Below are 22068 nucleotides of genomic sequence, written 5' to 3'. Positions count from 1 at the left end.
ATTATTATTATTATTATTATTTTTATTTTTATTTTTTTATTATTAATTTATATTTATTTATTTTACTTTTTAATTTATTTACTCTCAGGTTACCAATAATTGATCTTGCCTTAATAATGTTTGGACATTTGTACTTAAAAACAAGACAAAAATAGTGATTAAGAAATGTATTTTTGCAGTGAACAGCTGTGATCGTGGCAGTATTGCTGTTAATAACACTCATGTGGCATAAGAAAGTTGTGTGATGGCTGAAATATTTATCATTTACATGATATCTCAATATTTCAATCCATGCAGAGATTGTATAGTTGCATTCAGAGCAGCTGGTGATAAAGAAATGGCTGGAAGCAGATATGACTCAGACTTCCTCTCAGTGCATCATGGGGACATCCATCTTACCTCTATCATAAGGGCGTCTACCGCCCCAGACACGCAGACGACAGTGGCAGAGCTCAAAATCATAAACCCACTCTCCGTCCCTCTCGTTTACCCTTTCTCTCTTTAGCGCTCTACATCCTTTACGCAAAACACACATAGAAAGAGAGAGAAGAGATATGCACGTCGGCTCATGGATTTGTCGAGAAAGTGCAGCCCCAGCGAAAAGCCAGTGACAGGCAGGATGGCGACAGAGGGGCGGCCACCCGACACCACACACCGGAGTTCAGTGTGTCTGGCGCGCTCAGAGCCTGAGAGAAGCGAGACACTCCCACATTACACGATCAATGCACATCAGGCGGCCGTGGAGAGGCAGTCACCGGCTGCAAGATGAATCCGTCATGTTTCGCTGTCTCTGTGATATACAATGCAGCTGACACTTGCCTGTGAGGATGGCCAAAAGTCATCCACTTGCACTCAGGATTACACTTTTATTTGCTTCTCGTAAAAGAATAAGTACCTGTAATGGATAAATGCTAGAAGATGTCTTGTAAGATAAATGTAATTCATATATATATGCTTTGAGTTCTTTTTAATGTTACATTTAAACAGTTATAGTGCTTTAAAATGGTCAATTGGATTCCTTTGTTTTTCGATATGTGATTTTGGCAAATCAAACACACTTGTACCTCATTAGATGCTCGGAGTGTATTTTTTAATTGACAAAGGTAATGAGAACACATTTATAATCACTTTAAAACAAATCTTAATTGGCATATTGGTCTTGCTTTCCAGTAAAAATAGGAATTTACTTGAAAAGCAAAAATAAGAAACGTATAATATATTTTTAATTACATATTAATAAATATGAATATGTATGTTAATAAATATTAATTATGTACAAAAAGTTACAAAATATAATAGTATATAAATTGTAAATTAATAAAATAAAATAAATTGATTTATTAACTCATGGGGGAGGAAAAAATTGAAAAAATAAAATAAAAAAAATAATAATTTTATATGTAAGAAATTATAATATACCATTATATATATGATAATAGTGTAATTATAGTATAATATGTAATATAAATATATATTATACTGTTATATATTTTAAATAATTGTGTATATTATTTATTATTATTATTATTATTACTACACCATTGAAAATTTGTTTCTTGTTTGAAGTGTAAACCTCATTGAATTTTGATAATTAATGCTTAAGACTCTTAATAGCTTATGCAGTTTTGTAGTAAAGTTAATGTATCTTGTCGTAAAGATGTTTACTCTTTAATGTATTTATACTGGAAAACAATACAAACATACCAATTGAGAAATGATTGCAAATGATGCACTGACAAAAGACAGATATAATCAGTGCGTTATATCTCTGACGCATGTTTGGCATTATCACCATCTGATCTTCAGGAATGTGTCAGAGATGTGGTGCTTGTGGGGGAATGAAGTGTAGTCTGTCAGTGCGTGCTGGTTTGTGGGTGCTGACCTGACCTCTCTGTCTGCGGGATTATCTGGCCGTATTAATCTGTGATTATGGGAATTATCTGTCCGCGGTGTGTTTGCTTCTGTTTTTGTGTGTGCGCTCTTATTTAGTCTGATCTTCTCTGCTTACATGCTACTGACAGACTTTTTAACCAGGCTTTGTTTGGCACCCCACTGCCAGTCCAATAAGATAATTTAGTCTAAGGTCTCCCTCTTTAGAGCACACGGTTGCGTCTGTACCAAGAAACGTTAAATACCTTGTCTGAGACGCTTTTATTGAGCATATGCTAATTATACACAGCATCACAATTGCTTTTGATAGTATTTCAACGGTGCTGTCAGTCACAACAGTCTCCTCTCTTAGATCAAAATCTAGTCTTCCCTTTATATGTGTCATGCTGATATTTAATCGAGAACAGGTTAGTTGAGAGACTGACAGCTAATGTGTTTGTCTATTAGGACATGTTTCTCACTCGCATTCCCCTATTGAGAAAGTCTGCTATTATTTAAACACTTTCCTGAAAAAAAAAGTCAATTTCTCATCACGTTGTGCCTGAGCACAGAGGCAGAGATAGTGTGCCATTGTTCAGAGTGAGATGTTGCGACAAGATAATTGCAAGGTGTGTCTTAATTGAAATGTTTTTAAAGTCTGTTATTGAGCAGATTTGGCACGAAGTGCAGAAGAAGAATTAGTTTGCATCACTTATAACACGACAGAAATACTGTATATATAATATTATATGCTGTTCTTTTAAACTTTCTATTCATCGGAATCCAGGAAAAAACGTATAAAGTTTTTTCACAAAAATATTGCTGTTTTCAATATTCACGATAATAATAAGAAATGTCTCTTTAGCATCAAATCAGAATATTAATATGATAGGATCATGTGACTTTAAAGACTGGAGTAATGGCTGCTGAAAATTTTAGTTTGATCATCACAGGAATAAATTACATTGAAATTGTAATACATTTTCACAATATTACCAATTTTACTGTACTTTTGATCAAATAAATGCAGCCTTGGTGAGCATAAGAGACTTTAAAAAACACTGAAAAGTCTTACAGGCTCCAAACTGTTTAACAGTAGTGTTTTTTCATTCATACATACATAGTTTTGTGACTAAAATAAGTTGGCAATTTTATGCACTTGGCAATTTTTAATCACATTTTAGTAAGAGACCTTACACCATATTCAAGTTTTTGGCCCTATGTAGTGTTTTTTACATTTTATTTAGATATATAGTTGTTTGATGTAGCTATATAATCAAAGTAAAGCTGACACACGTCTCTTGTCTGAGTAGCGGATGGGTACAAATATTATATTGGCCACTGTGGGGTGAAACGAATCTCTCAATGCAATGGTGAGGAATGTTCCTGCTCTACATAGGAAGTCTGTCAGCAGCTTGTAAATCAGCCCAGCTGGAAGGCACGTCAGGAGAGCAACCAATCCGCCACGTCGAGGGTGACGGATCGCTTTCCAGCACCCAGCCGTAATTCACATGTCATGTACATACATGGTTTACAGAGAAGACGCGAGCGCAAATACACAAGAAACTCAAGCCCAGGACCTCCCCGTTGGTTGGATAATACCACAAACCCTGCCTACCTCTGTTTGCATACAGTTCTCACTTTATACTTCAGACATTCACTGTCTCTTTGAGTTTGCAACATCAAAAGGATACATCCTTAGTGGGTCACAGTTGCCTTTATACTGTATATGTGCGCTTTTATTCAAGGTCCAGAATTAACAATCGCCAAGCAAGCAAAAAAAACCTCTCAAATAATGTGTACTTTTAATATATATATATATATATATATATATATATATATATATATATATATATATATATATATATATATATATATATATATATATATATATATATATATATATATATATATATATATATATATGTATATGTGGTTGAATATTATGGTTTTTTTTTTGGCAGTTAAGAAATATTTATGATCAGTGAAAAAGTCTACCATTGTCAGGTGAGGCAAAACGTTAATTTTGGACTCTGCTTAAATACATTTCTCAATATATTCTTTTCTTTCCTTCTGATGTAATCACTCAGCAACAGTTCAGTTACTTCTAGATGCTCCAGATCTGCTAGATTTTTGGTTCTTACAGAAACAATCAGATTTTTTCATTGTAGCTCATAATCTGCAGCGATAATGCTGTATTATGGTGGATTTTTATATTAAAAAAACTAGGTAATTATCATAAGATTGCTCATTTGTAAAGTACTTAAGTTCACAGCTAGAGAGAATTGTTGGAGTGATGTGTTTGTGTTGGTGGAGGGTTATGACTCACTGCTTTGCAGTAAAAGTTAAAGGAAGCTTGAGTTCCTGTTTGAGCCAGCTTTAGCTCTTCACCTCCTTTTTCATGTAGCCCGTAGCCTTGACATCTCTCATTTTCTCTGAGTTATTTCATCCCCTTGTAGCTTGATATTAAAGGTATCTGTCACACGCAGCACTTCAATGCCGGCCTGGGAGACTGTGTGATGCTTCGTGCTACATTGTAAGTCTTTAGTATGTTGGAGCTTTTAATGAATTATTGCTAATTTGATGTCAGTGGAATGTATTACAGTGCTCTTTTTGCAGCGTCAAGAAAATTCCTGTGGTTGATACAGCATTTTTATTAGCAGATTAGGCAACGCTAATTCAAGAACTGAGGAATAGCTATGTATTAATTCATTAATGGACGCACACTATTGACAGCCTGGGGAAGTGCTGGATCTCTTTCTGATATTCAACACTTTTAGATGTGTGTAATTAACAGTGTTAGCAAGTGTCAAGTTAGGCACTTAGCGTTAAAAGCTAACAGTTTCCATTAATTTCACCCTCACATGACACTCAAGAGGGCCGCCCACCAGCCCCGGGCTTAATTAGTGTGTGTACGGTCTGATGGATTTATACATTGGTGTCATGTGATTAGCTCTCCAATGGACGGGATTCACCCGCTTTGATAGCAGTAATCGCGGGGCCGTGAACACAGCTTTAACTGAATTGATCCGAGCATGTTGTTTGTTCTCAGTCTTTCTCTGGATGATTTGGTCACGGGCCAAGATACAGCCCATCTGCTGTGATAGGCCCCGCCCCCCTCTTTGCAAGTTTGAAATGTGAGCCGCTCATGCTTCCCCCCCTTCCGCCCTCTGGCAAAGTGGCCATCGTATTGCATGGGGGTGTGTGTGTGTGTGTGTGTGTGTGTGTGTGTGTGTGTGTGTGTGTGTGTGTGTGTGTGAATGTGTGGCTTCCATCAGTTCCAAATGAGCTGAGGGTTTTAGGCATGTGGACGTCACTTACAACACAATAAATCTGAGGTGAGAGGACATTTGCTGCTTTTTCTTCCTCTGTCTCCCTTCTTTTTTTTTCTCCACCCCACGTCCCTCTCTCTTTCTCTCTCTCTCTCTCTCTCTCTCTCTCTCTCTCTCTCTCTCTCTCTCTCTCTCTCTCTCTCTCTCTCTCTCTCTTGCTTCTTTTTTTTTTAACCCTTTTGAAACACAACGGTGCTTCCTGTTCATTTTGTGGTTTTGCACTGCAGACAGTTTACAGGCTGTCATTGTGTGTGTGTGTGTGTGTCTGAAGTTTTCGAAGAGCTTAACCTGATTCCCCGTTGGCTACGTCTTGGAGCAGAGGAGCCAGGTATAGCAGGAGCCCATTAGCACAGAACTCCATCTGTGATTGGCTTTGCACTGGAAACCCAGAGACCGCCGCTGAATAATTGATGTGCATTGTGCAGTCGCTGGACAGGCGAAGAGAGGGAAAACAGAGAGAGAGCCCCAGACAATCAGACCGAGATAGACAGAAAGCTCGTAGATTTCTCACGGGTTCGTCTTTGCCTGCTGGTAAAATCCCATTTTTTTTTTCTGTGCAATGAGAAGACTGCGATGAGAGCCCGATCCCGACCATTGGTAAGTCACGTGACGAGCGGAGTGCATGCGGATGAGTTGAAGGCAGGTGTACTGTATGTATGCGCAGGAACTAACTCGTAAAGAGTCCTGCTCATGATCGAGTCGTAACAACTGACTGCGTTTGACCTAGTTCCCTCTCTCCTACATAAATGCTCACACATAGAGGGTCAGAGTGGGCTTGATTATCTCCAGGAGGAGAGCTGACCTACTTGAGGCACAGTGTTTTTGTCAGTCCTTTGGCGTTTTAATGCGAGCCTGGCGACAGCTTGGCTCCAGCCAGTTACATGGAGCAGCTCTTGCTCTTCACCGGCTACTGTAGGTGGCGAGTGCATGTTGTAAATCATCGGATGGGAGAAAAGTCTTTTGCGTTGCATTCGAGGTTTTGTTCTACGGGCCGTAGGGGTCGATTTGAAAAGGGGAATGAACGTGGGAATTTTTGAAAGTGGGGGGATGTGTGCTTGCTGTGCCCCTGCTGTTTGTATATTTAGAAAGCTGGCTTCATCTCTTGTGTTTCTAGAGCACTGTCTGTGTCTAGGCACAATCCCTAGATATTTATAGTAAGTAGTTGTTTCTTGTAACTGCTACAGGGTGGCAGTTAAAGCATCGTAAGGATAATATACTGCTGGAGCAAAGTCTACGGGTTCCTGTGAAGTTTTGTTAAAGCTCTCGGCCTCTGCTGATGGGGAAATAAAATGCAGTTTGCTGTAATGAGGATCCTGCTGTTCATGTGTGAAACTTCCTCCTCACTGGTGAGGAGCTTTTAATAGCTCGGTGCTCTTTGCACATGTGTCGTTTGTGTTTGGTGGACTCGCTTTATTTAAACATGCAGATGTTGTGCTAATGTTTTGGGATAGGCTACAAATGAAACTACAAGTTAAAATGTATTAAATGGATATATATATATATATAATAGTAAGTGTTTTATTAATGGGTCAAGTGTAAATAGCAAAAAGGCATTCAGTTGTTTTAAAGATACCAGTAAAGACAAGATTGCCATTTCAAAAAAACTTTCTATTCATCAAAGAAACCTGGGAAAGTATGATATTTCCACAGTAAGCAGACAACTGTTTTTACCATTGATTAGTTTCTTGAGCACCAAATCAGCCTATTATAATTATCTCTGAAGGATCATGTGACACTGAAGACTGGAGTAATGATGCTGAATATTCAGCTTTGCCATCACAGGAAGAAATTACATTTGAAAATATATTTAAATAAAAAAGTTATTTTAAATGGTTTTCTGTAAAAAAAAAAAATAATAATAATAATAATAATGTGAATAAGGATATAAACTAACAGCTAAGATTGCTGCACATAGGATTATCATCATCTAAATCATCACAACAACAGTTTCAACCATCTGCATCTGAATTGTCTTGTCACAAGGACCTGTTTTAAAGTACAACAGAAATGTTCCATTAGTAATATAGGGTAGTCAGAGCCTATAGGAAAAAATGTAGACGGTTGAGTTGCGAAATGCTTGTTAATATGACTAATTTGATATTTAGATGTTTCCTCATACAGTGACAAGTCTGTTAGTCATATGAAACATCGTCAAGATTTATGCATATTTATCATAACTGTAATTAAAATGATGTGTCATATATTCTGTGGTGTATTTTTAACATTTAGATTTGTAGATGTTGCAATGTCGTGTTAGGGTTTCAGAATTCAAAAGAATCAAATACGGTTTGTTAATACTTTAAAAATGTATCAGCGTAATAATTTTATTAGTGACAATATTATTGTGATGGACCAAAATGCGTATAAAATTCTTTTGAGTTGCTCAGCTTGAAATTTCTGACAAATGTGCAAGTACCTGGAATATTTCAGCGAATGCATTGATTTTAGATCATTTCTTCCTCTAAGATGAGAAGTCAGTATATCGCACAGCAGACCAAAACAGAACCAGGGTCCCGTTAAGTCCCATCAATTCAACCAGGACATCAGCTCACCCATTGATGATGTCAACTCTGCTTACTAATACTATCTTGTCTTAATATTGCTTTGCCCCCTTGAGTAAAATGTTGAATTTGAACCCTACAGAAACCACCACCTGCAGGAGATGTCAGAGTGACACAGGTACTCTTCTGTGTTCTAGCATTGTTTGGCTTGTGAAACACATCTAGTGGAGAGCTCTCTCTCTCTCTCTCTTTCTCTCTCTCTCTCTCTCTCTCTCTCTTCATCATCACCCTGGGCATTCATTCTGTTTTCTTTTTTTATTCATTCGTACGCAGTCACAGGAGATGAATCACGGTGACGCAGACGCTTTTGATGTGCTTCCTTTGTTGCGGGGTGTGTGTGTATGTGGGGGGTCATCGGCTTCTGACTGCGCATCCATACCTGTTTCACAGACGCATGGGCTGCACTGTCATCTCAGATTATCCCGGGATTTTCTCCCGCCATCTATTGCGCAGGCACTGTAGGATTCCAGCCCTGGTTTCCAGCTTTTTTCCCAGACTGTGCAGCTCATTGAACAGGAATGACGTCCCATTTTGTGGTATTTTATGTTCAAAACACAGGCTTCATCCATATGTCACTCACTTCTGGAGCTGCCCTTTGTCGTGTGCCGGTCTTTCTGTCAGCTCTTCCCCGTTTCATCGCTGTCATTCATTTCCATTTTAGCCGAATCTGTAGCGACAATGCACTGTGCCGTGTGCTTCAAAATCCTTTCCAATTCAAAAGAGCATCAAGCTGTTTTGATTCTCTCAAACACACAGCAGAAAGTCAGCAAGCACGCATTGTGCGGATGTTACCGCACTGTAGGAAGCACATTACGTCTGTCACTGACAGAAACAGATACCGACATGTGATCGTTTATTTATGTACGAGAACATAAATATGAGAAAATGAGAAATATCAGTTTCATCTGTTTGAGCAGCTCTTTTGTGGTTGTTTGTGTAAGTGTGTGTGTGTGTGTTTGTTGTGCTGGAGAGAGTCCAGAGAGGTTACGTCATACGGTGTGAGCAGTGGTCACTTTGTGGCCTGTTAGCCTCAGTTAGGGGTTAATAAGTCCTACTTGTGTGTGTGTGTGTGTGTGTGTGTGTGTGTGTGTGTGTGTGTGTGTGTGTGTGTGTGTGTGTGTGTGTGTGCGTGCGTGTGTGTGTGTAGACTTCACGCACTCTGGCCTTAATTAATATGTGAGCCTCTCGTACGTGAGGACCTGCCCTGTGTCATTAGTTAATAGTAGTGCGCTGCTTGAGCACATGCCTGCTGTACTGCTGGCCATTGAGCACTAAGGGAAGACTGTTTTATAGACCTCACCAGCCACAATCACATCAGCTGTGGATCAGCATCCCTCTTAGCAGGCCCAGACAGCATCCGCTGGCATTTTTAAAAAAAAATTGGCACTGGGGAGAAATTTTGGAATTTTGTTGAATTGATTTGGATGGTGGAATTCTGTCTAAATTAGGCAGCAAAGTGTAGATATGGCTCAAATAGTCAATTAAAAAAAGGTTAAACTCTTAAAATAATTACTTGGCTTTAAGAATTTTGGCTCTGGCATGAAGCTTCCTTGTTATACACCTTGTGTTTTTCTTGTCTCTTCTTGTGTACCCATAACAAGTGTGCATTTTTCTGGCTTGTGTGTGGCGGTATTACACAAATCTCTCTACGAAGACTGTTGGGAAGTTCTCCTTTAAGCTGCTTACACTCACTGGGAAAGACCTGCATTTGCAGATTGAAGTATTTAGGATGGATGAATTGAGGAGGAATTTGTACAAATTTGGCTGAGGGACCCAGTATTTTCAAATAAACTGGTTATATGCGACTTAAGCTATACAATTCATAATCATGTTCTTTTTTCGTTTTGTTGCATAAAAGACTAAATTATTGCACAACTGATAGTTTGTCATTCTAGTTATCAGTAAAAATATCTCTTAACTTTCTCTATAGTGTTCTCCATTGGACAGTATTTTCTGTTGGGTTTCTGTTTTATTGCTTTTATAGGTCAGGTAAGGTGATATGATAGTCTCAGTGAGGTGATGATGAAGGGCAGACACAGTATGGTCATGTGGAAGGCAGGGTTGCTTATTTTCACTGAGTGTTCCAGTAAGGTCAGTCGGCATGTCTGCCAATTCACTGTGGCATCTGTCTGATACTCCCACAGATTGAGGGAGAGGGTGAAAGAAAATGTCTCTGAGGACGTTTGAAAATATGGCTTGTGTGATGTATTCCAGCCACATTTACTTTCTAGATGTACTCATTGGGTTTGAAATCTTCCCACTTTCCAAAGCTGCACTAGTTAAATATCCAATGCATTCTGTGAATAAGAAGTGGGCAAGACATAGATTGTGTAATTCTTTTAGTGGGGTTTGGCCTTTGGCAGGATATCAGATATTTAACTTCACCAAACATTAGCTCAGTTCCATGTCCTATTGAGCTGCCTACCTAGCATTTTGGAGCATATTGGGTTTAAAGCATCTTATTCTGCCTAATAAGATACATAATTTTGCCTAAATTAAGGCAAGTATGCATCCTTAATGGAAAAGATGATCATTAAATGAATTGCCACAAGCTCAGTGGAAAAACTCCAACAAGGTGAATGAGAGTAATATGAAATATGCTTATATTCCATTCAAAACAGAAGTTTATCGATAAAATAGTATGTACAATTGGGGGGAAAATACATTATTAGACAGTATTGTGTGTACAGTGCATGTTTTTGCAAATTAGATTTTAGCTTATCAACATGCTAACACAAAACAACAAGCTAAGACTTTGTGCACAGTGCTATTTGTATAGATGTGCTGCCTATGTAGAGTGCCCAAATCAGTCACGTATGAGGTTCCATTTCAATTAGGATGCTGTCTGTGTAGGTAGTAGGACAGCGTGGCAGCTCACTAGGTTTTTGGAACAGACCCTTTGATTAAACAGTAAAGTTTCTGCTTGATTTTGTCCATTTTGACCCAACTCCCTTGTTCTAACCTCCATTTACTGACATCCAATTTTTATTAGCAACATCTGAATAAAAAAGCTTATGATTTAAGCCACAAAACTGGGCGAGAAATGAGAGTTTGGTCGAGTTTGGATTCTGGCAGAGATGAAGCAACCAACCTTAGAAGGAACGACGGGCAAACATTCTTGGGGCAGCCTCAGACGTGATTTGTGTTACCGGGGGTGACCTGGCTTCCCTACTCACCGGATCATTTGGGGATTTACCCTGGTCAGTTATTCAAAGCCCACTAAACCTGCTTGAAGAGCCTCTTCTCTAGACAATGAGCAGACAGGGAGGAGGGTGGGTTTGTGTAGTGTCTGTCTCTCTCCTCTGTTTTGCCAGAAGTCTGTAGAGCCACAGGCTGTTGTCCCCTCAGTAAGATGGTTTCTGCTGCAGTCTGGCACCTTTATGAACGGCATAACATGGCTAGTATGAGTCACAGATCTTACATTTCTTGCAAATGTGGCTGTCTGCTCACTTGGAGTGCTCTCTTTTTAAAAGAGTGACACAATTATCTATCTATTACAATTATTATTGGTTGTACTTAGGATGTTGGGATTTTAAAGAGAGGTTATATTTGTGATTTTTTTCTTCTTTTAAATAATCTTCCTTTCTATATTCTCTATATATGTAAATGTGTGTATAATATATATATAGAACCGCCCACCTTTTCTTCAGAAAATGTATTTATATTAACATCTTTAAGTGTTTTATGATGACACAATATGACACTGTAACCCATTAATTTGTAAACACTGTTAATGTCTTTGTTCTCACTCTGAAATTACTTTTTACACGGTGTTTAACAACAGTTGTTGCAGCTGCCGTGTTGTGGTGATAAATGGCACACAAAGTATGCAAAGTCTCAGACTGTATTAGATTCTGGCTAGTGTAAGCAAATCTCAGTTTTAGTGTCTGGTATGGCTTTCTGAGAGCTGTGCTCTGTCGGTACTCATCTCTTCCTGCTGGGATCACTGCCTGGTGCACACTGCCGTGAACCAGCCCTGCCACCATAATGCCCGCTGACATAGACCCAACACACAGCCATGCCACCGAAATGGCCATTGCCACAGACCCAGCAAAGAGCTACAGTAGCATACTGCCAACTTAACACTCAACACAACCCTTTCTGGAGCAGGTGTCTGGCAATGCGAGCAGGTCTAAATGAGGGAAGGTAGACAGATGAAAGGAAAATGGAGACAGAGAGGCGTTTTAATACAGGGAATGAAAGAGAAATGTGATTAATGCTGATTTACTGGTAAGTAGGGATGCATGATATCATTTGTTAGAGAAACTTTTTGGTACTCACTGCTATTGTTTGTTATTGTTGTAATGTACAGTGGGATGTATGATTTAAGGACAGCATGACTTTCACAAAAAAACTTCTTACAAATATAAATAATAATTGAAAAATGAAAAAATTAATTGTCGTTAGTCTCTGAATTTGTCCAGTCTTGAGACATTTTGTTGTGCTGCCAGTGTTTCAATATACAGAGTATATAGCGTGTACGCTCAATGTTGTTTTTTCTTACTGGAGTATATGAGCTCAATATTGGATCAAAATCAGTGCATCCCTTCTTATGAGAGAGATCCCAATACAGTAAATACTGTGCATTAATATGACAACACAGCCCTGTGGGTAGCAGTGGAGGTGATGATGTTTGCGGCAGAAACCGTGTAGCTGTGTTCAGCTAGGTGAGAGAGATATTGTAACGCTGCCGGAAGGTGCCGTGTTGATTAGGTTGTTTTTCCATGAGTTTACTGGATGAATTGCAGGCAGGAGAGCTCTAGTCTTTGTTACGTGTGGGAGGCATGCTAGGCGGGGAACATCAGTTGAAAATTGGCAGGCGGCGTCTGGCTGTAACCTGTCATATGAGCTCTAAGTTGGTCTTTTGTGAGAAAATAGCAGTTGCCAGCATGCAGAGGTAGTGATTTAGCTGGCCGATAAGCTCTCTGTAATGGCAGGGTAGAATAATTCTCATTGAAGTAGGTGGGTGATTCCAGCCTCTTGCTCCAATCCTGCTGGGACGGCTTTCACGCCTGTCGCAGAGAGGTGAGAAGCGTTCTCTTTGAAACAGACCCCTTTGATATATTTACACAAACGCGTTTTTCTCACTGTAATTGTGTGTTTGAACTTGGAAGGGAAACTTGGACTCATCTTAAAGCAGTTTCTTGGAAGTACTCCAGTTTGGATTCAGTAATGCAGTAAGGGTCCTAAAATGGTTAATGCATGCATTAAATGACTTATGTCACACTAATGCAAATGAAAACCGTCATTTACTCAATTACTTCGAAACCTGCTTTAAACCTGCTTGACTTTGTCTTTCTTAGACCACAAAGGGAAATGTTAGGCTGGATATTCACACTTTTCATTTCCAAACAATAAAAGTGAATAGCAACCAAACAAAATCAACATAAAGCATAAAAAATGACATTACATTACAGTCAATATTTCCCTCCACCTTAACTCCCATATCTCATTTGTTTTAAATATGTACATTCTACTAAACCAGTGTTTCTCAACTGGTGAGGCACGACCCAAAAGTGGGTCGCAAGGCCTTTTTTGAGTGGGTTTCTAAATATTTTTCTGATGTGATACTTTTATTTTGAAAGATGTGCGTGAAAGCTGTTGGCTCCTCTGTCAGACGCAGTTTAAGTAAAATGTGCCTGAGGAAACTGCATTGCCTGATTCAGTATCTTCTGTCAGATGAGATGTTGTCAGTCTGTGTGTTAGTGTCATTATTCCAACATTATTGTCGTTACTAACTTGTCACTAAATAAACTCTCTCACCACCTTTACAGTACTGTTAGACTTTATAGTGTGTTTGTAGTGTGTGCGCTCTTCAATTGCGTGTGCAAAGTGTGTGTGTTAACCATTTTTTAAAAATATATTAGTGTGGTTCAAATTTCTAAAAATTTGGGTCGCGGCTTAATGACCATGGGAAATTTTGGGTCCCATGGCCAAACCAGTTGAGAAGCACTGCACTAAACAACTCCTTTTTTGTTTTTGTGTCACATAATAAATAAATTCATACAGGTTTGGAATGACATGAGGGCAAATAAATGATTTTTAGTTGAACTATCCCTAAAGTGCAATCTGTGGTAAATAAGACTGAGGAGTGTGTGTTGTAGTGTTCTTCATGAGCTTGTGTGCCCGTTTACATTCCCCCAGCAATAAAGGCGCTGGAGACAGCTGAGCAGTCTTCATAGTCATTACTGGCTGATCGATTTAGAGAGGAAAGAGCCAAGACAGACGTCTGTCTCTCTGCACCAGACTCAGAGAGAGAGAGAGAGAGAGACATTCTGGACTCTTGACACCACCCTCTCTGTTCAAATAGCCATAGCAGGGTTTTTTTTACTCATCTACTGTCTGTGAAGTAGATTTAGAGAAGAAAGAGGGGTATTGTTCCATGTATGAACTCGTCTTAGGGGAAAGAGAATATTTTATAAGGTCCCTTGTAGAATCTGTTTGATGGCAAAGGAAGACTAGAGGTGCAGCACCACTGAAACAGTTCCAGGCTTTTGTTCTTGTTCTCTCGGCGTGTGATTCAGTTTTTTAGAGAATATTTTTTTCTCTATGTGCAGCTCTGAGTCATTCTATGAAACAGGCACCTTTTTCGTGTTGGATGTTTCGTGTTTTTTTTTTTAAGTACATTGTATGATTTTAAATATTCTTTCAGACAAAGAACGTCTTCAGGTGATGATAATTGCATTGTACCATCTCAAGTTAAAATATTATTTTGAGATATTCTGAACTTGTGAGTTGTGACATTGGGAATGTGATGAGGTGGAACATTTCAAATGAAAAAACTTCTCCCTGCATATCCTCCTTATAATATTTACAAAAATATACAAAATAATCAAAATCATTTTTTTTTTTTTTTTTTACAAATATGCTTACATTTATAAAACACTCCATTGCAGTTGTTTGTGTTTAGTGCACTTGATCAGATGTTGTGGACACAAATGGTACTCTTGTCATGGAATGACTCAGCTAGTAGTGAATATCTATCTAAATAGTGTCAGTTGGAAAGTATGAGGACCATTTGTATGAAGAGCACTTAAATGCAGTGTGTTTCAGCCGTATGCGGCATGTAGAATCGGTTAGACTAGAATCTGGCTACGTGCCAGCTGCTGCCATCCCGAAACCGACTCCATCACCATGGTGAGAGGCTTGTTTTGTTAGCCCTCTCAGGAGTAAAGTGCTGCCAGGACACATCACAGGCATGATTCACCAACCTCAGCACTGATTCTCATCTCCCATTTCTCGCTCTTTCTCTCCCCGCCTTCATCATCCTACCTTCACGCGAGTGGAAGACAGGTCTTCTGTAGTAGGATCACTGCTTAATGTGCACTGCAGATGAAAAGCATATGATCCTATGAGAAGCACACTGACAAGCTATTATAGAGGATCCCAAGCATGCTTGTACCTGTACTGTGATTGTAGTGTCCTCTAGTGGTAAAGACATGAACTGATTAAGACACTTTTGGCACCATTATAACCATTGCTTATACTGGGGGTTAGACATTTGAACAATCCCCCTAACCTTAAAAATATGGAAATTTGAACATTAACGATACTTCAAATTGTGCTACTCGTTAAGTACAGATGTGCACGTGATAAGGCTGATCACTTTGAAAAGTATTATGATTTACACTAAAACTGGTGTAAAATTCCATAGACTTGGATTAATGAGCTTGTTCGACTTGGATCACCAAGAACACTCAAGCTACTTCAATGCAACACACTGAAAAGCCAGTCAGAACTATACAGAGGCCAAGTACCGAACTTTGCCGCAGTGTGTACGTGGCCAGAAACTACATAGCAACACCATGGCATCCAATCTAGCATCATGGCGATGAGTTTTGCTCCTGCTAAATAGCAATCTGAAGATAAAATAAGGAAGATTGCTGTTAAGCTAAAAGGTGATTTGTCTCTCTGCCAAAGATCTTTCCTGATCTCTCTTTCTCTTTGTTTGTCTCTTTTTCTCCAGCACTCCTGTCGTCCTGGTGCGAGGAGCTGGGACGGCTGCTTTTGTTACGACATCAGAAGAATCGTCAGAGTGAACCACAGGGCAAAGTACCCTTGCAGCCGCCCATGAACTCTATGAAGCCCTCGCTCTCACATGGGTCAGTACCCAGACAAAACTCTGATGCTCACTGATGCTGTTAAAAACTCTCAGTAGTCTCACCCCTTCTGCTTTCCCAGAATTTCCTCTTGAAATGAAGTCCTAGTGCACTCATCCAGCAAAGAATTATTTGTTTTTATGTGGCATGTGATCTTGAAGACTAGGCTTTTCCAAGAAGCCATTGACCAAGCTTTCAATAACAGCCATGTAAACATGATGACATCACCACAAAGCTGTGCTGTTGAAATTTGTTATCGTAACATTCCAAACAACGACAGATAAAACATGATAACGTAACTTTACTCTCTAGGTACGTCAGCTAGAGTTTGATCGATTGCCAGAGAAAACGTTACCGTGCTGGAGAGGGTGTGAGGCTGAGGAAATTCACTAGCTAAGTGATGTTTTATAGAACATTTTGTGCTCTAGGGCTGGTGATTGGCCTCTCTCGCAAACATTACAGCTTGATTTTCATGGAAAAACAAATGTTCTGTAGTCAGGAGGGAGCGTTTTCTCTATCAGGCTGTGTCGGAGTCAACTCTTTCTCAATGCGTCTTTGATGCCACTGATCTCACATTACTGTTTGAATACTGTTTTGTAGTGATGGGTCCTTTCCATATGACAGCGTTCCCTGGCAACAAAACACTAACCAGGCCCCGGGCTCGCTGTCAGTGGTTACAACGGTGTGGGGAGTTACCAATACCTCACAAAGTCAGGTGAGTCACACTTCACACATATAGTCTCACTGTATGAAAACAGTAACATTGATAGCGATAACATTGATCTTTCAACCAATGTTGCTTTTGATCTAGGTATTGGGTAACCCCATGGCCAATACCAACAATCCCATGAACCCTGGAGGCAATGCACTAGGGTCGGGTATGTCAGCCAACAACCCAGGGATCAACTCACCTCAGTTCCCTGGCCAACAACAACAGTTTTCAGCCAAAGCGGGATCCAACCAGGCCTACATGCAGCAAAGCATGTATGGTCGTCCAGGGCACCCGGGAGGAGGCGGCTTTGGTGCAAGGTAATGTTTCAAGACGTTTCAAGCATTAGAGAGTTCCAGACAGGATGATGGGAAGCTGTTTGACAGAGTTGCTTTGCATCACTCTGGGAGATTCAATAAGCTATAGAAGTCTCCCATTAGTGATACTTGACACACGGTTTTTAAGCCAACACTCAGTTCAAGGATGTTTTTCTCGAGAAGAGATGATATCACCTTCTTGCTGTGCCAAGTGCAAATCCAGGAAAGATATATGTGGCGTTCCAACAGTTTTATTCCAATAAATTGACATTTCTGTCTCTGTCAGTTGTGATTGTAGACGTTTATGTGATGTGTATTCCTTCCACTCAGTTACCCGGGCGGGCCGAATGCGGCTGGTGGTATAGGCATGCCCCCTCATACACGACCACCTTCTGATTTCACCCAACCTGCTGCTGCCGCCGCCGCTGCTGCCGTCGCTGCCGCTGCCGCCACAGCAACAGCCACTGCCACAGCAACCGTAGCTGCCCTGCAAGAGACCAACAAAGACATGAACCAGTACAACCAGGTTGGTCTCTCTCTGGTTTTGGCTCCTTACCCTACCCTGGTCCACTTACTCATCTGAAATTCCACTGGCCTTCTCCACAGGTCTGCTCCTCTTTTCAGATGGGGCCAACGCAAGGGTACAACAGCCAGTTCATGAACCAGCCAGGGCCCCGCGGCCCCCCGTCCATGGCAGGAGGCATGAACCCAGCTGGTATGGGAGGTGGCATGAATAGCTCCAACATGAGTGGCCCACCTATGGGAATGAACCAGCCCAGAGGCCCAGGGATGGTACCCTTCGGTGGCCACGGGCAAAGGATGCCCCAACAGGGTTACCCTGGACCCAGACCTCAGTCTATGCCCATGCAGGGCACTAAGAGGCCCTATCCAGGAGAGGCAAGACATTATTACTTTCAGCAGACATACTGTATTTACTATTTCTGTTGGTGAACTAATTTATTTATTTTTTCACAGCCTAATTATGGAGGCCAGCAGTTTGGACCCAATGGCCAGTTTCCCAACCAGCAAGGGCAGTACCCTAACCCAAACGCTTCTAGACCTCTTGCGTCACCCAATTACCCTGGGCAGAGGATGCCAGGACAACAGAGCTCTGGCCAGTACCCCCCAACAGGGGTAGCCATGGGCCAATACTATAAGGTGAATTCATATTGGTTGGATTTTACGGTCTTAGTAGATACAATTTTCTTGAGGAAATTGTTTAATTCAGCTGATTTTTTTGAAAAAGCCACATTCAATTCAAATTTGCGGTGAAAGAAAGTAGCGACAGACCTTTCTTCCATATTGTGATGTACATCTGAGTGTAATGGATTAATGAAAAAGAAAGAATGTAGTGTGGGAAATTGGGTCTGTGCATCCAGTTGTTGATTCGATTTTCAGATGTGGTCATTGCACTCAAAAGTGATTATGAGTTTGCATTCGATTGTAAAAAGGGGGGAGTTTAACTGGAGTAAATGATTGAAGAAGTCCAGCATACGTCTTCAGAGAGGAGTCTGTCTTTTTGGTTAAAAATTACGAGGTAAATTTTTCAACAATAAAAACAAATTTTCAGAATAATATCTGTAACATGCCTTTACAAAATAGATAAGGGAGTTAAACAGATAAGGGAGATAAACAGAGTTTTTATCGAAGATATACTTTAAAAATGTTATCTAGGATTAAATGTTAATATCTTTGATTAGATTTTGTCATTGAAATTTTCATAGAAACTGTCATGGAAAACATGAAACATGAAAAAATTTTAGTACTGTTGTTTGCCTCACTGTTCATATTTATTTTTGCTAGTTAAGAGAAAAGAAATATTATATTAATAGCAGTTATCTTGCTTTCTTGCTTTTAATACTCTATGCTCTTTCCCATTTCAGCAAGAACCGTTCAATGGTCAGAACACCAATTTTTCTGCAGGTGGTTATGGGTATAATCAAGGAAATGGGGTAGGTGGTGAAACTATTGTGTGTGTTTACATACACAAATATGTACAGATCTGCTCTATATTTAGCGATTGTATTCAGTAATCATATGTTTCTTTGGCTAAAGCCTCCTCGGCAGGTGGTGAACTATCCACACTCACCGGTTCCTGGGAACCCCACGCCACCCATGACTCCAGGAAGTAGTATCCCTCCATACTTGTCACCTAATCAGGATGTCAAGCCCCCGTTTCCTCCAGACATGAAGCCAAGCTTGACGTCTCTTCCTCCGCCTCCAAGTGAGTCTCGCAAAGAAACCACACACACAACCGTTATATTGCATTGATCTCCGCTCTGTCTGTATTACAAGCTCGGTCACAGTCTATCAGAATAAACCCCTGAGAACCCTTTGATCCGCCACCTGCAGCTGAGTAGAGAAAAAAGTCCCATTGCACATTTGTCTGAGATTCATGCATTTTTCACATCCACTCAGAGCTCATTCATAATAAATATGCTTTGGTGGGAAAGGGTGAAACTAGGTGAAGAGAAAGCCAAACTTGAAAGCATTGATACTCTAGTCTACATGGGAAGACTAGGAATCCATCTAATCTCAATATTTGTTCCCATAGCCAACCCGAACGAGGAACTTCGCCTAACGTTCCCCGTGAGGGACGGAGTGGTCCTGGAGCCCTTCAGATTAGAGCACAACCTGGCCGTCAGTAACCACGTCTTCCATCTGCGCCCCTCCGTCCACCAGACGCTCATGTGGAGGTACATGATGTGTGCATGTTACTGCCATAAACCGTGCAGGCTCTTACCAGACAACCTTCAATTTTTAAGCATATTTCTGTCTCACACCCTCATGTTGTACCAAACCCATATGATTTTTCTTTCTGCGTGTAACACAAAAGTAGTAGACTTAAATGTTGGTCTTTTACTCAAAGCTATTGTATAACTTCAGAACATCCCATGCTGATTAAAAGTTTGGGGTTGGAAAGATTTTTTTTGATGTTTTTGAAAAGTCTCATGCTTACCAAGGCTGCATTTATTTGATCACAAATACAGTAAAAACTATCATATCAAATACAGTAAAAACTAAAAAATATCATTACAATTTAAATATATTTTGAAATGTTTTTGTTCATGTGATGCAAAGCTGAATTTTCAGCAGTCATTACTTCTGCTCCTTCAGAAATAATTCAAATATGCTGATGTGATGCTCGAGAAACATTTCTTATCAGTGTTGCAAGCTCTTGTGATGCTTATTTTTAATCTTAATATTTTTGTGGAAACTATGATATTAAACTATGATTTTATATATATATATATATATATATATACAGTGCTATGCATAAGTTTAGACACCCATGCTAAAGTTGACTAAAAAGAGGAATAAAAAATCATCTTTTGGAAATTGAACTTAATGCCTTAATTAAAAAAATGAATTAAGCCTTCACCATACCTAGAGTTTGGCATGGTTTTATTTCAGTTAGCCTAATAGCTGGTTTGATTTGCATTGAGAGATGATCTTATGGAAAGTACTCCATGCAAATCTCTAGGTATGGTGAAGGCTATGTGATGATGTGGGGCTATTTTAATTCCAGAGGCCAAGGGAACTTTATCAGGATGCGTAGTATCCTGGATCCATGAAGTAACTGGCCTTTAAAAATAAAAATCTGCCTGCCTCTATGGGAATTTAACATAGGGGTGTCCAAACTTATGCACCCTGTATTTTAAGGAAGAACATTTATTTATTTACGATACATTATTCATTCACAAAGAAAATTGGAGTCCTTAAAGGTTGGATTTTTCCTATTTTTTTTTTTAAGGCATTAAGTTCAATTTCCAAAAGATGATTTTTTATTCCTCTTTTTAGTCAACTTTAGCATGGGTGTCTAAACTTATGCATAGCACTGTATATAATATAGCATTTGAGTCATGGTCGACTGGTGAAGTTCTTTTTTGGGTGTTTTTTTGTCGTGTTTTGGAGTTTGACAGCTTCTGGTCGCCATTCACTTTCATTAAATGGAATATAATAGCATTGGAACGTCATGAGGACATTTTGGGTGAACTATTCCATTAACAGTAGAACCTTCTCTGCATGTCCTTCAGATCTGATCTGGAGCTGCAGTTTAAGTGCTATCATCACGAGGACCGACAAATGAACACCAATTGGCCCGCATCCGTCCAAGTCAGCGTCAATGCCACCCCCCTCACTATTGAGAGGGGCGACAATAAGACATCCCACAAACCCCTGCACCTAAAGCATGTGTGTCAACCAGGAAGAAACACCATACAGATTACGGTCACAGCCTGCTGTTGTGTGAGTATTCCTCTGCTGCCCTTCAGTAATGTATAGTCGGCCATTTAACGGCCATGTCGGAGAGCTGTTATGCAGCATGTGATACGAAATCAGATAACACTGATATGAAGCAGCTTCTGTTCTCTGCGTTCCCACTACATTTGCTGGTATCAGTGTTATGCTTCCCTGTCTGTAAGCTGAACGGTTCAGATAGTGTATCATGTGAAGGATATTGTGAGGTGAAGATGCTTGCTATCAGGTTGTTACATGTTCGGGGTCTTGTTGCAGTCGCACTTATTCGTGCTGCAGCTGGTCCACAGGCCGTCGGTGAGATCGGTCCTGCAGGGCCTCCTGAAGAAGAGGCTCCTTCCTGCCGAACACTGCATTACCAAAAGTAAGTAGATGCTTCATTCTTTGGAATCCGCTGATGTCTGTCACTCTGTATTATCATCTTCATCAATCCCTAATCTTTGCAATGTCTCTTGTCTGTTTTCCTGCAGTTAAAAGAAACTTCAGTAGTGTAGCAGCGTCCTCTGGGAATGCCACACTAAATGGAGAGGATGGAGTAGAGCAGACAGCCATCAAAGTGTCCCTCAAGTGTCCAATCACATTCCGACGGATCCAGCTCCCTGCTAGGGGACATGACTGTAAACATGTGCAGGTAGTGTTTCTCTTCATGTTCTTAATCATGTCCTAAGTCTTCTTTTTTTTGTCTTGTTTTTTCAATAAAACAACATCGAGAAATTGAAAGATACATTTCCTGTATTCAAATGATACAAGACTCCAAAAAATGTCTGTCAGCCAAACCCCTTTGACGTTAAAGTTTTACTTTTGTTTTTAGCCACGTACACACTGTAAAGTTTCAGGAGTGACAACCACATTTAAATGCAGGAGTAAGTCCCCTAAATTATCGTAACATGACTCACTCCCGAAACTGCAATGATTGACAACATA

At 40.0% G+C, this 22068-nt stretch overlaps 1 protein-coding gene across 6 annotated transcripts in view; it reads left to right on the top strand.

Annotated features, from left to right (window-relative positions):
• Positions 1-22068, top strand: part of zmiz1a (zinc finger, MIZ-type containing 1a) — a 137385-nt gene that overhangs the window by 105959 nt on the left and 9358 nt on the right. For 2 of the 6 annotated variants that reach the window (XM_081351874.1, XM_081351873.1), the window contains 13 exons: positions 7845-7880; positions 15729-15864; positions 16462-16576; positions 16673-16890; positions 17218-17413; positions 17494-17784; positions 17863-18045; positions 18771-18839; positions 18943-19111; positions 19442-19583; positions 20925-21135; positions 21403-21508; positions 21615-21775. In XM_081351874.1, coding sequence (XP_081208000.1) covers positions 7845-7880; positions 15729-15864; positions 16462-16576; positions 16673-16890; positions 17218-17413; positions 17494-17784; positions 17863-18045; positions 18771-18839; positions 18943-19111; positions 19442-19583; positions 20925-21135; positions 21403-21508; positions 21615-21775 — 2033 coding nt within the window. Of the gene's footprint in view, positions 1-4239; positions 4406-5733; positions 5799-7844; positions 7881-15728; positions 15865-16461; positions 16577-16672; positions 16891-17217; positions 17414-17493; positions 17785-17862; positions 18046-18770; positions 18840-18942; positions 19112-19441; positions 19584-20924; positions 21136-21402; positions 21509-21614; positions 21776-22068 lie in introns of those variants that run through there. The other 4 variants (XM_081351876.1, XM_081351875.1, XM_081351877.1 and 1 more) reach the window with 3 other exon arrangements.

The sequence above is a fragment of the Scardinius erythrophthalmus genome, assembly GCF_964197995.2.
Source record: "Scardinius erythrophthalmus genome assembly, chromosome: 21".
NCBI classification, from domain to species: domain Eukaryota; kingdom Metazoa; phylum Chordata; class Actinopteri; order Cypriniformes; family Leuciscidae; genus Scardinius; species Scardinius erythrophthalmus.
The sequence above is the reverse complement of the archived record's forward strand: the minus strand, read 5'-3'. Positions and strand labels throughout refer to the sequence as shown.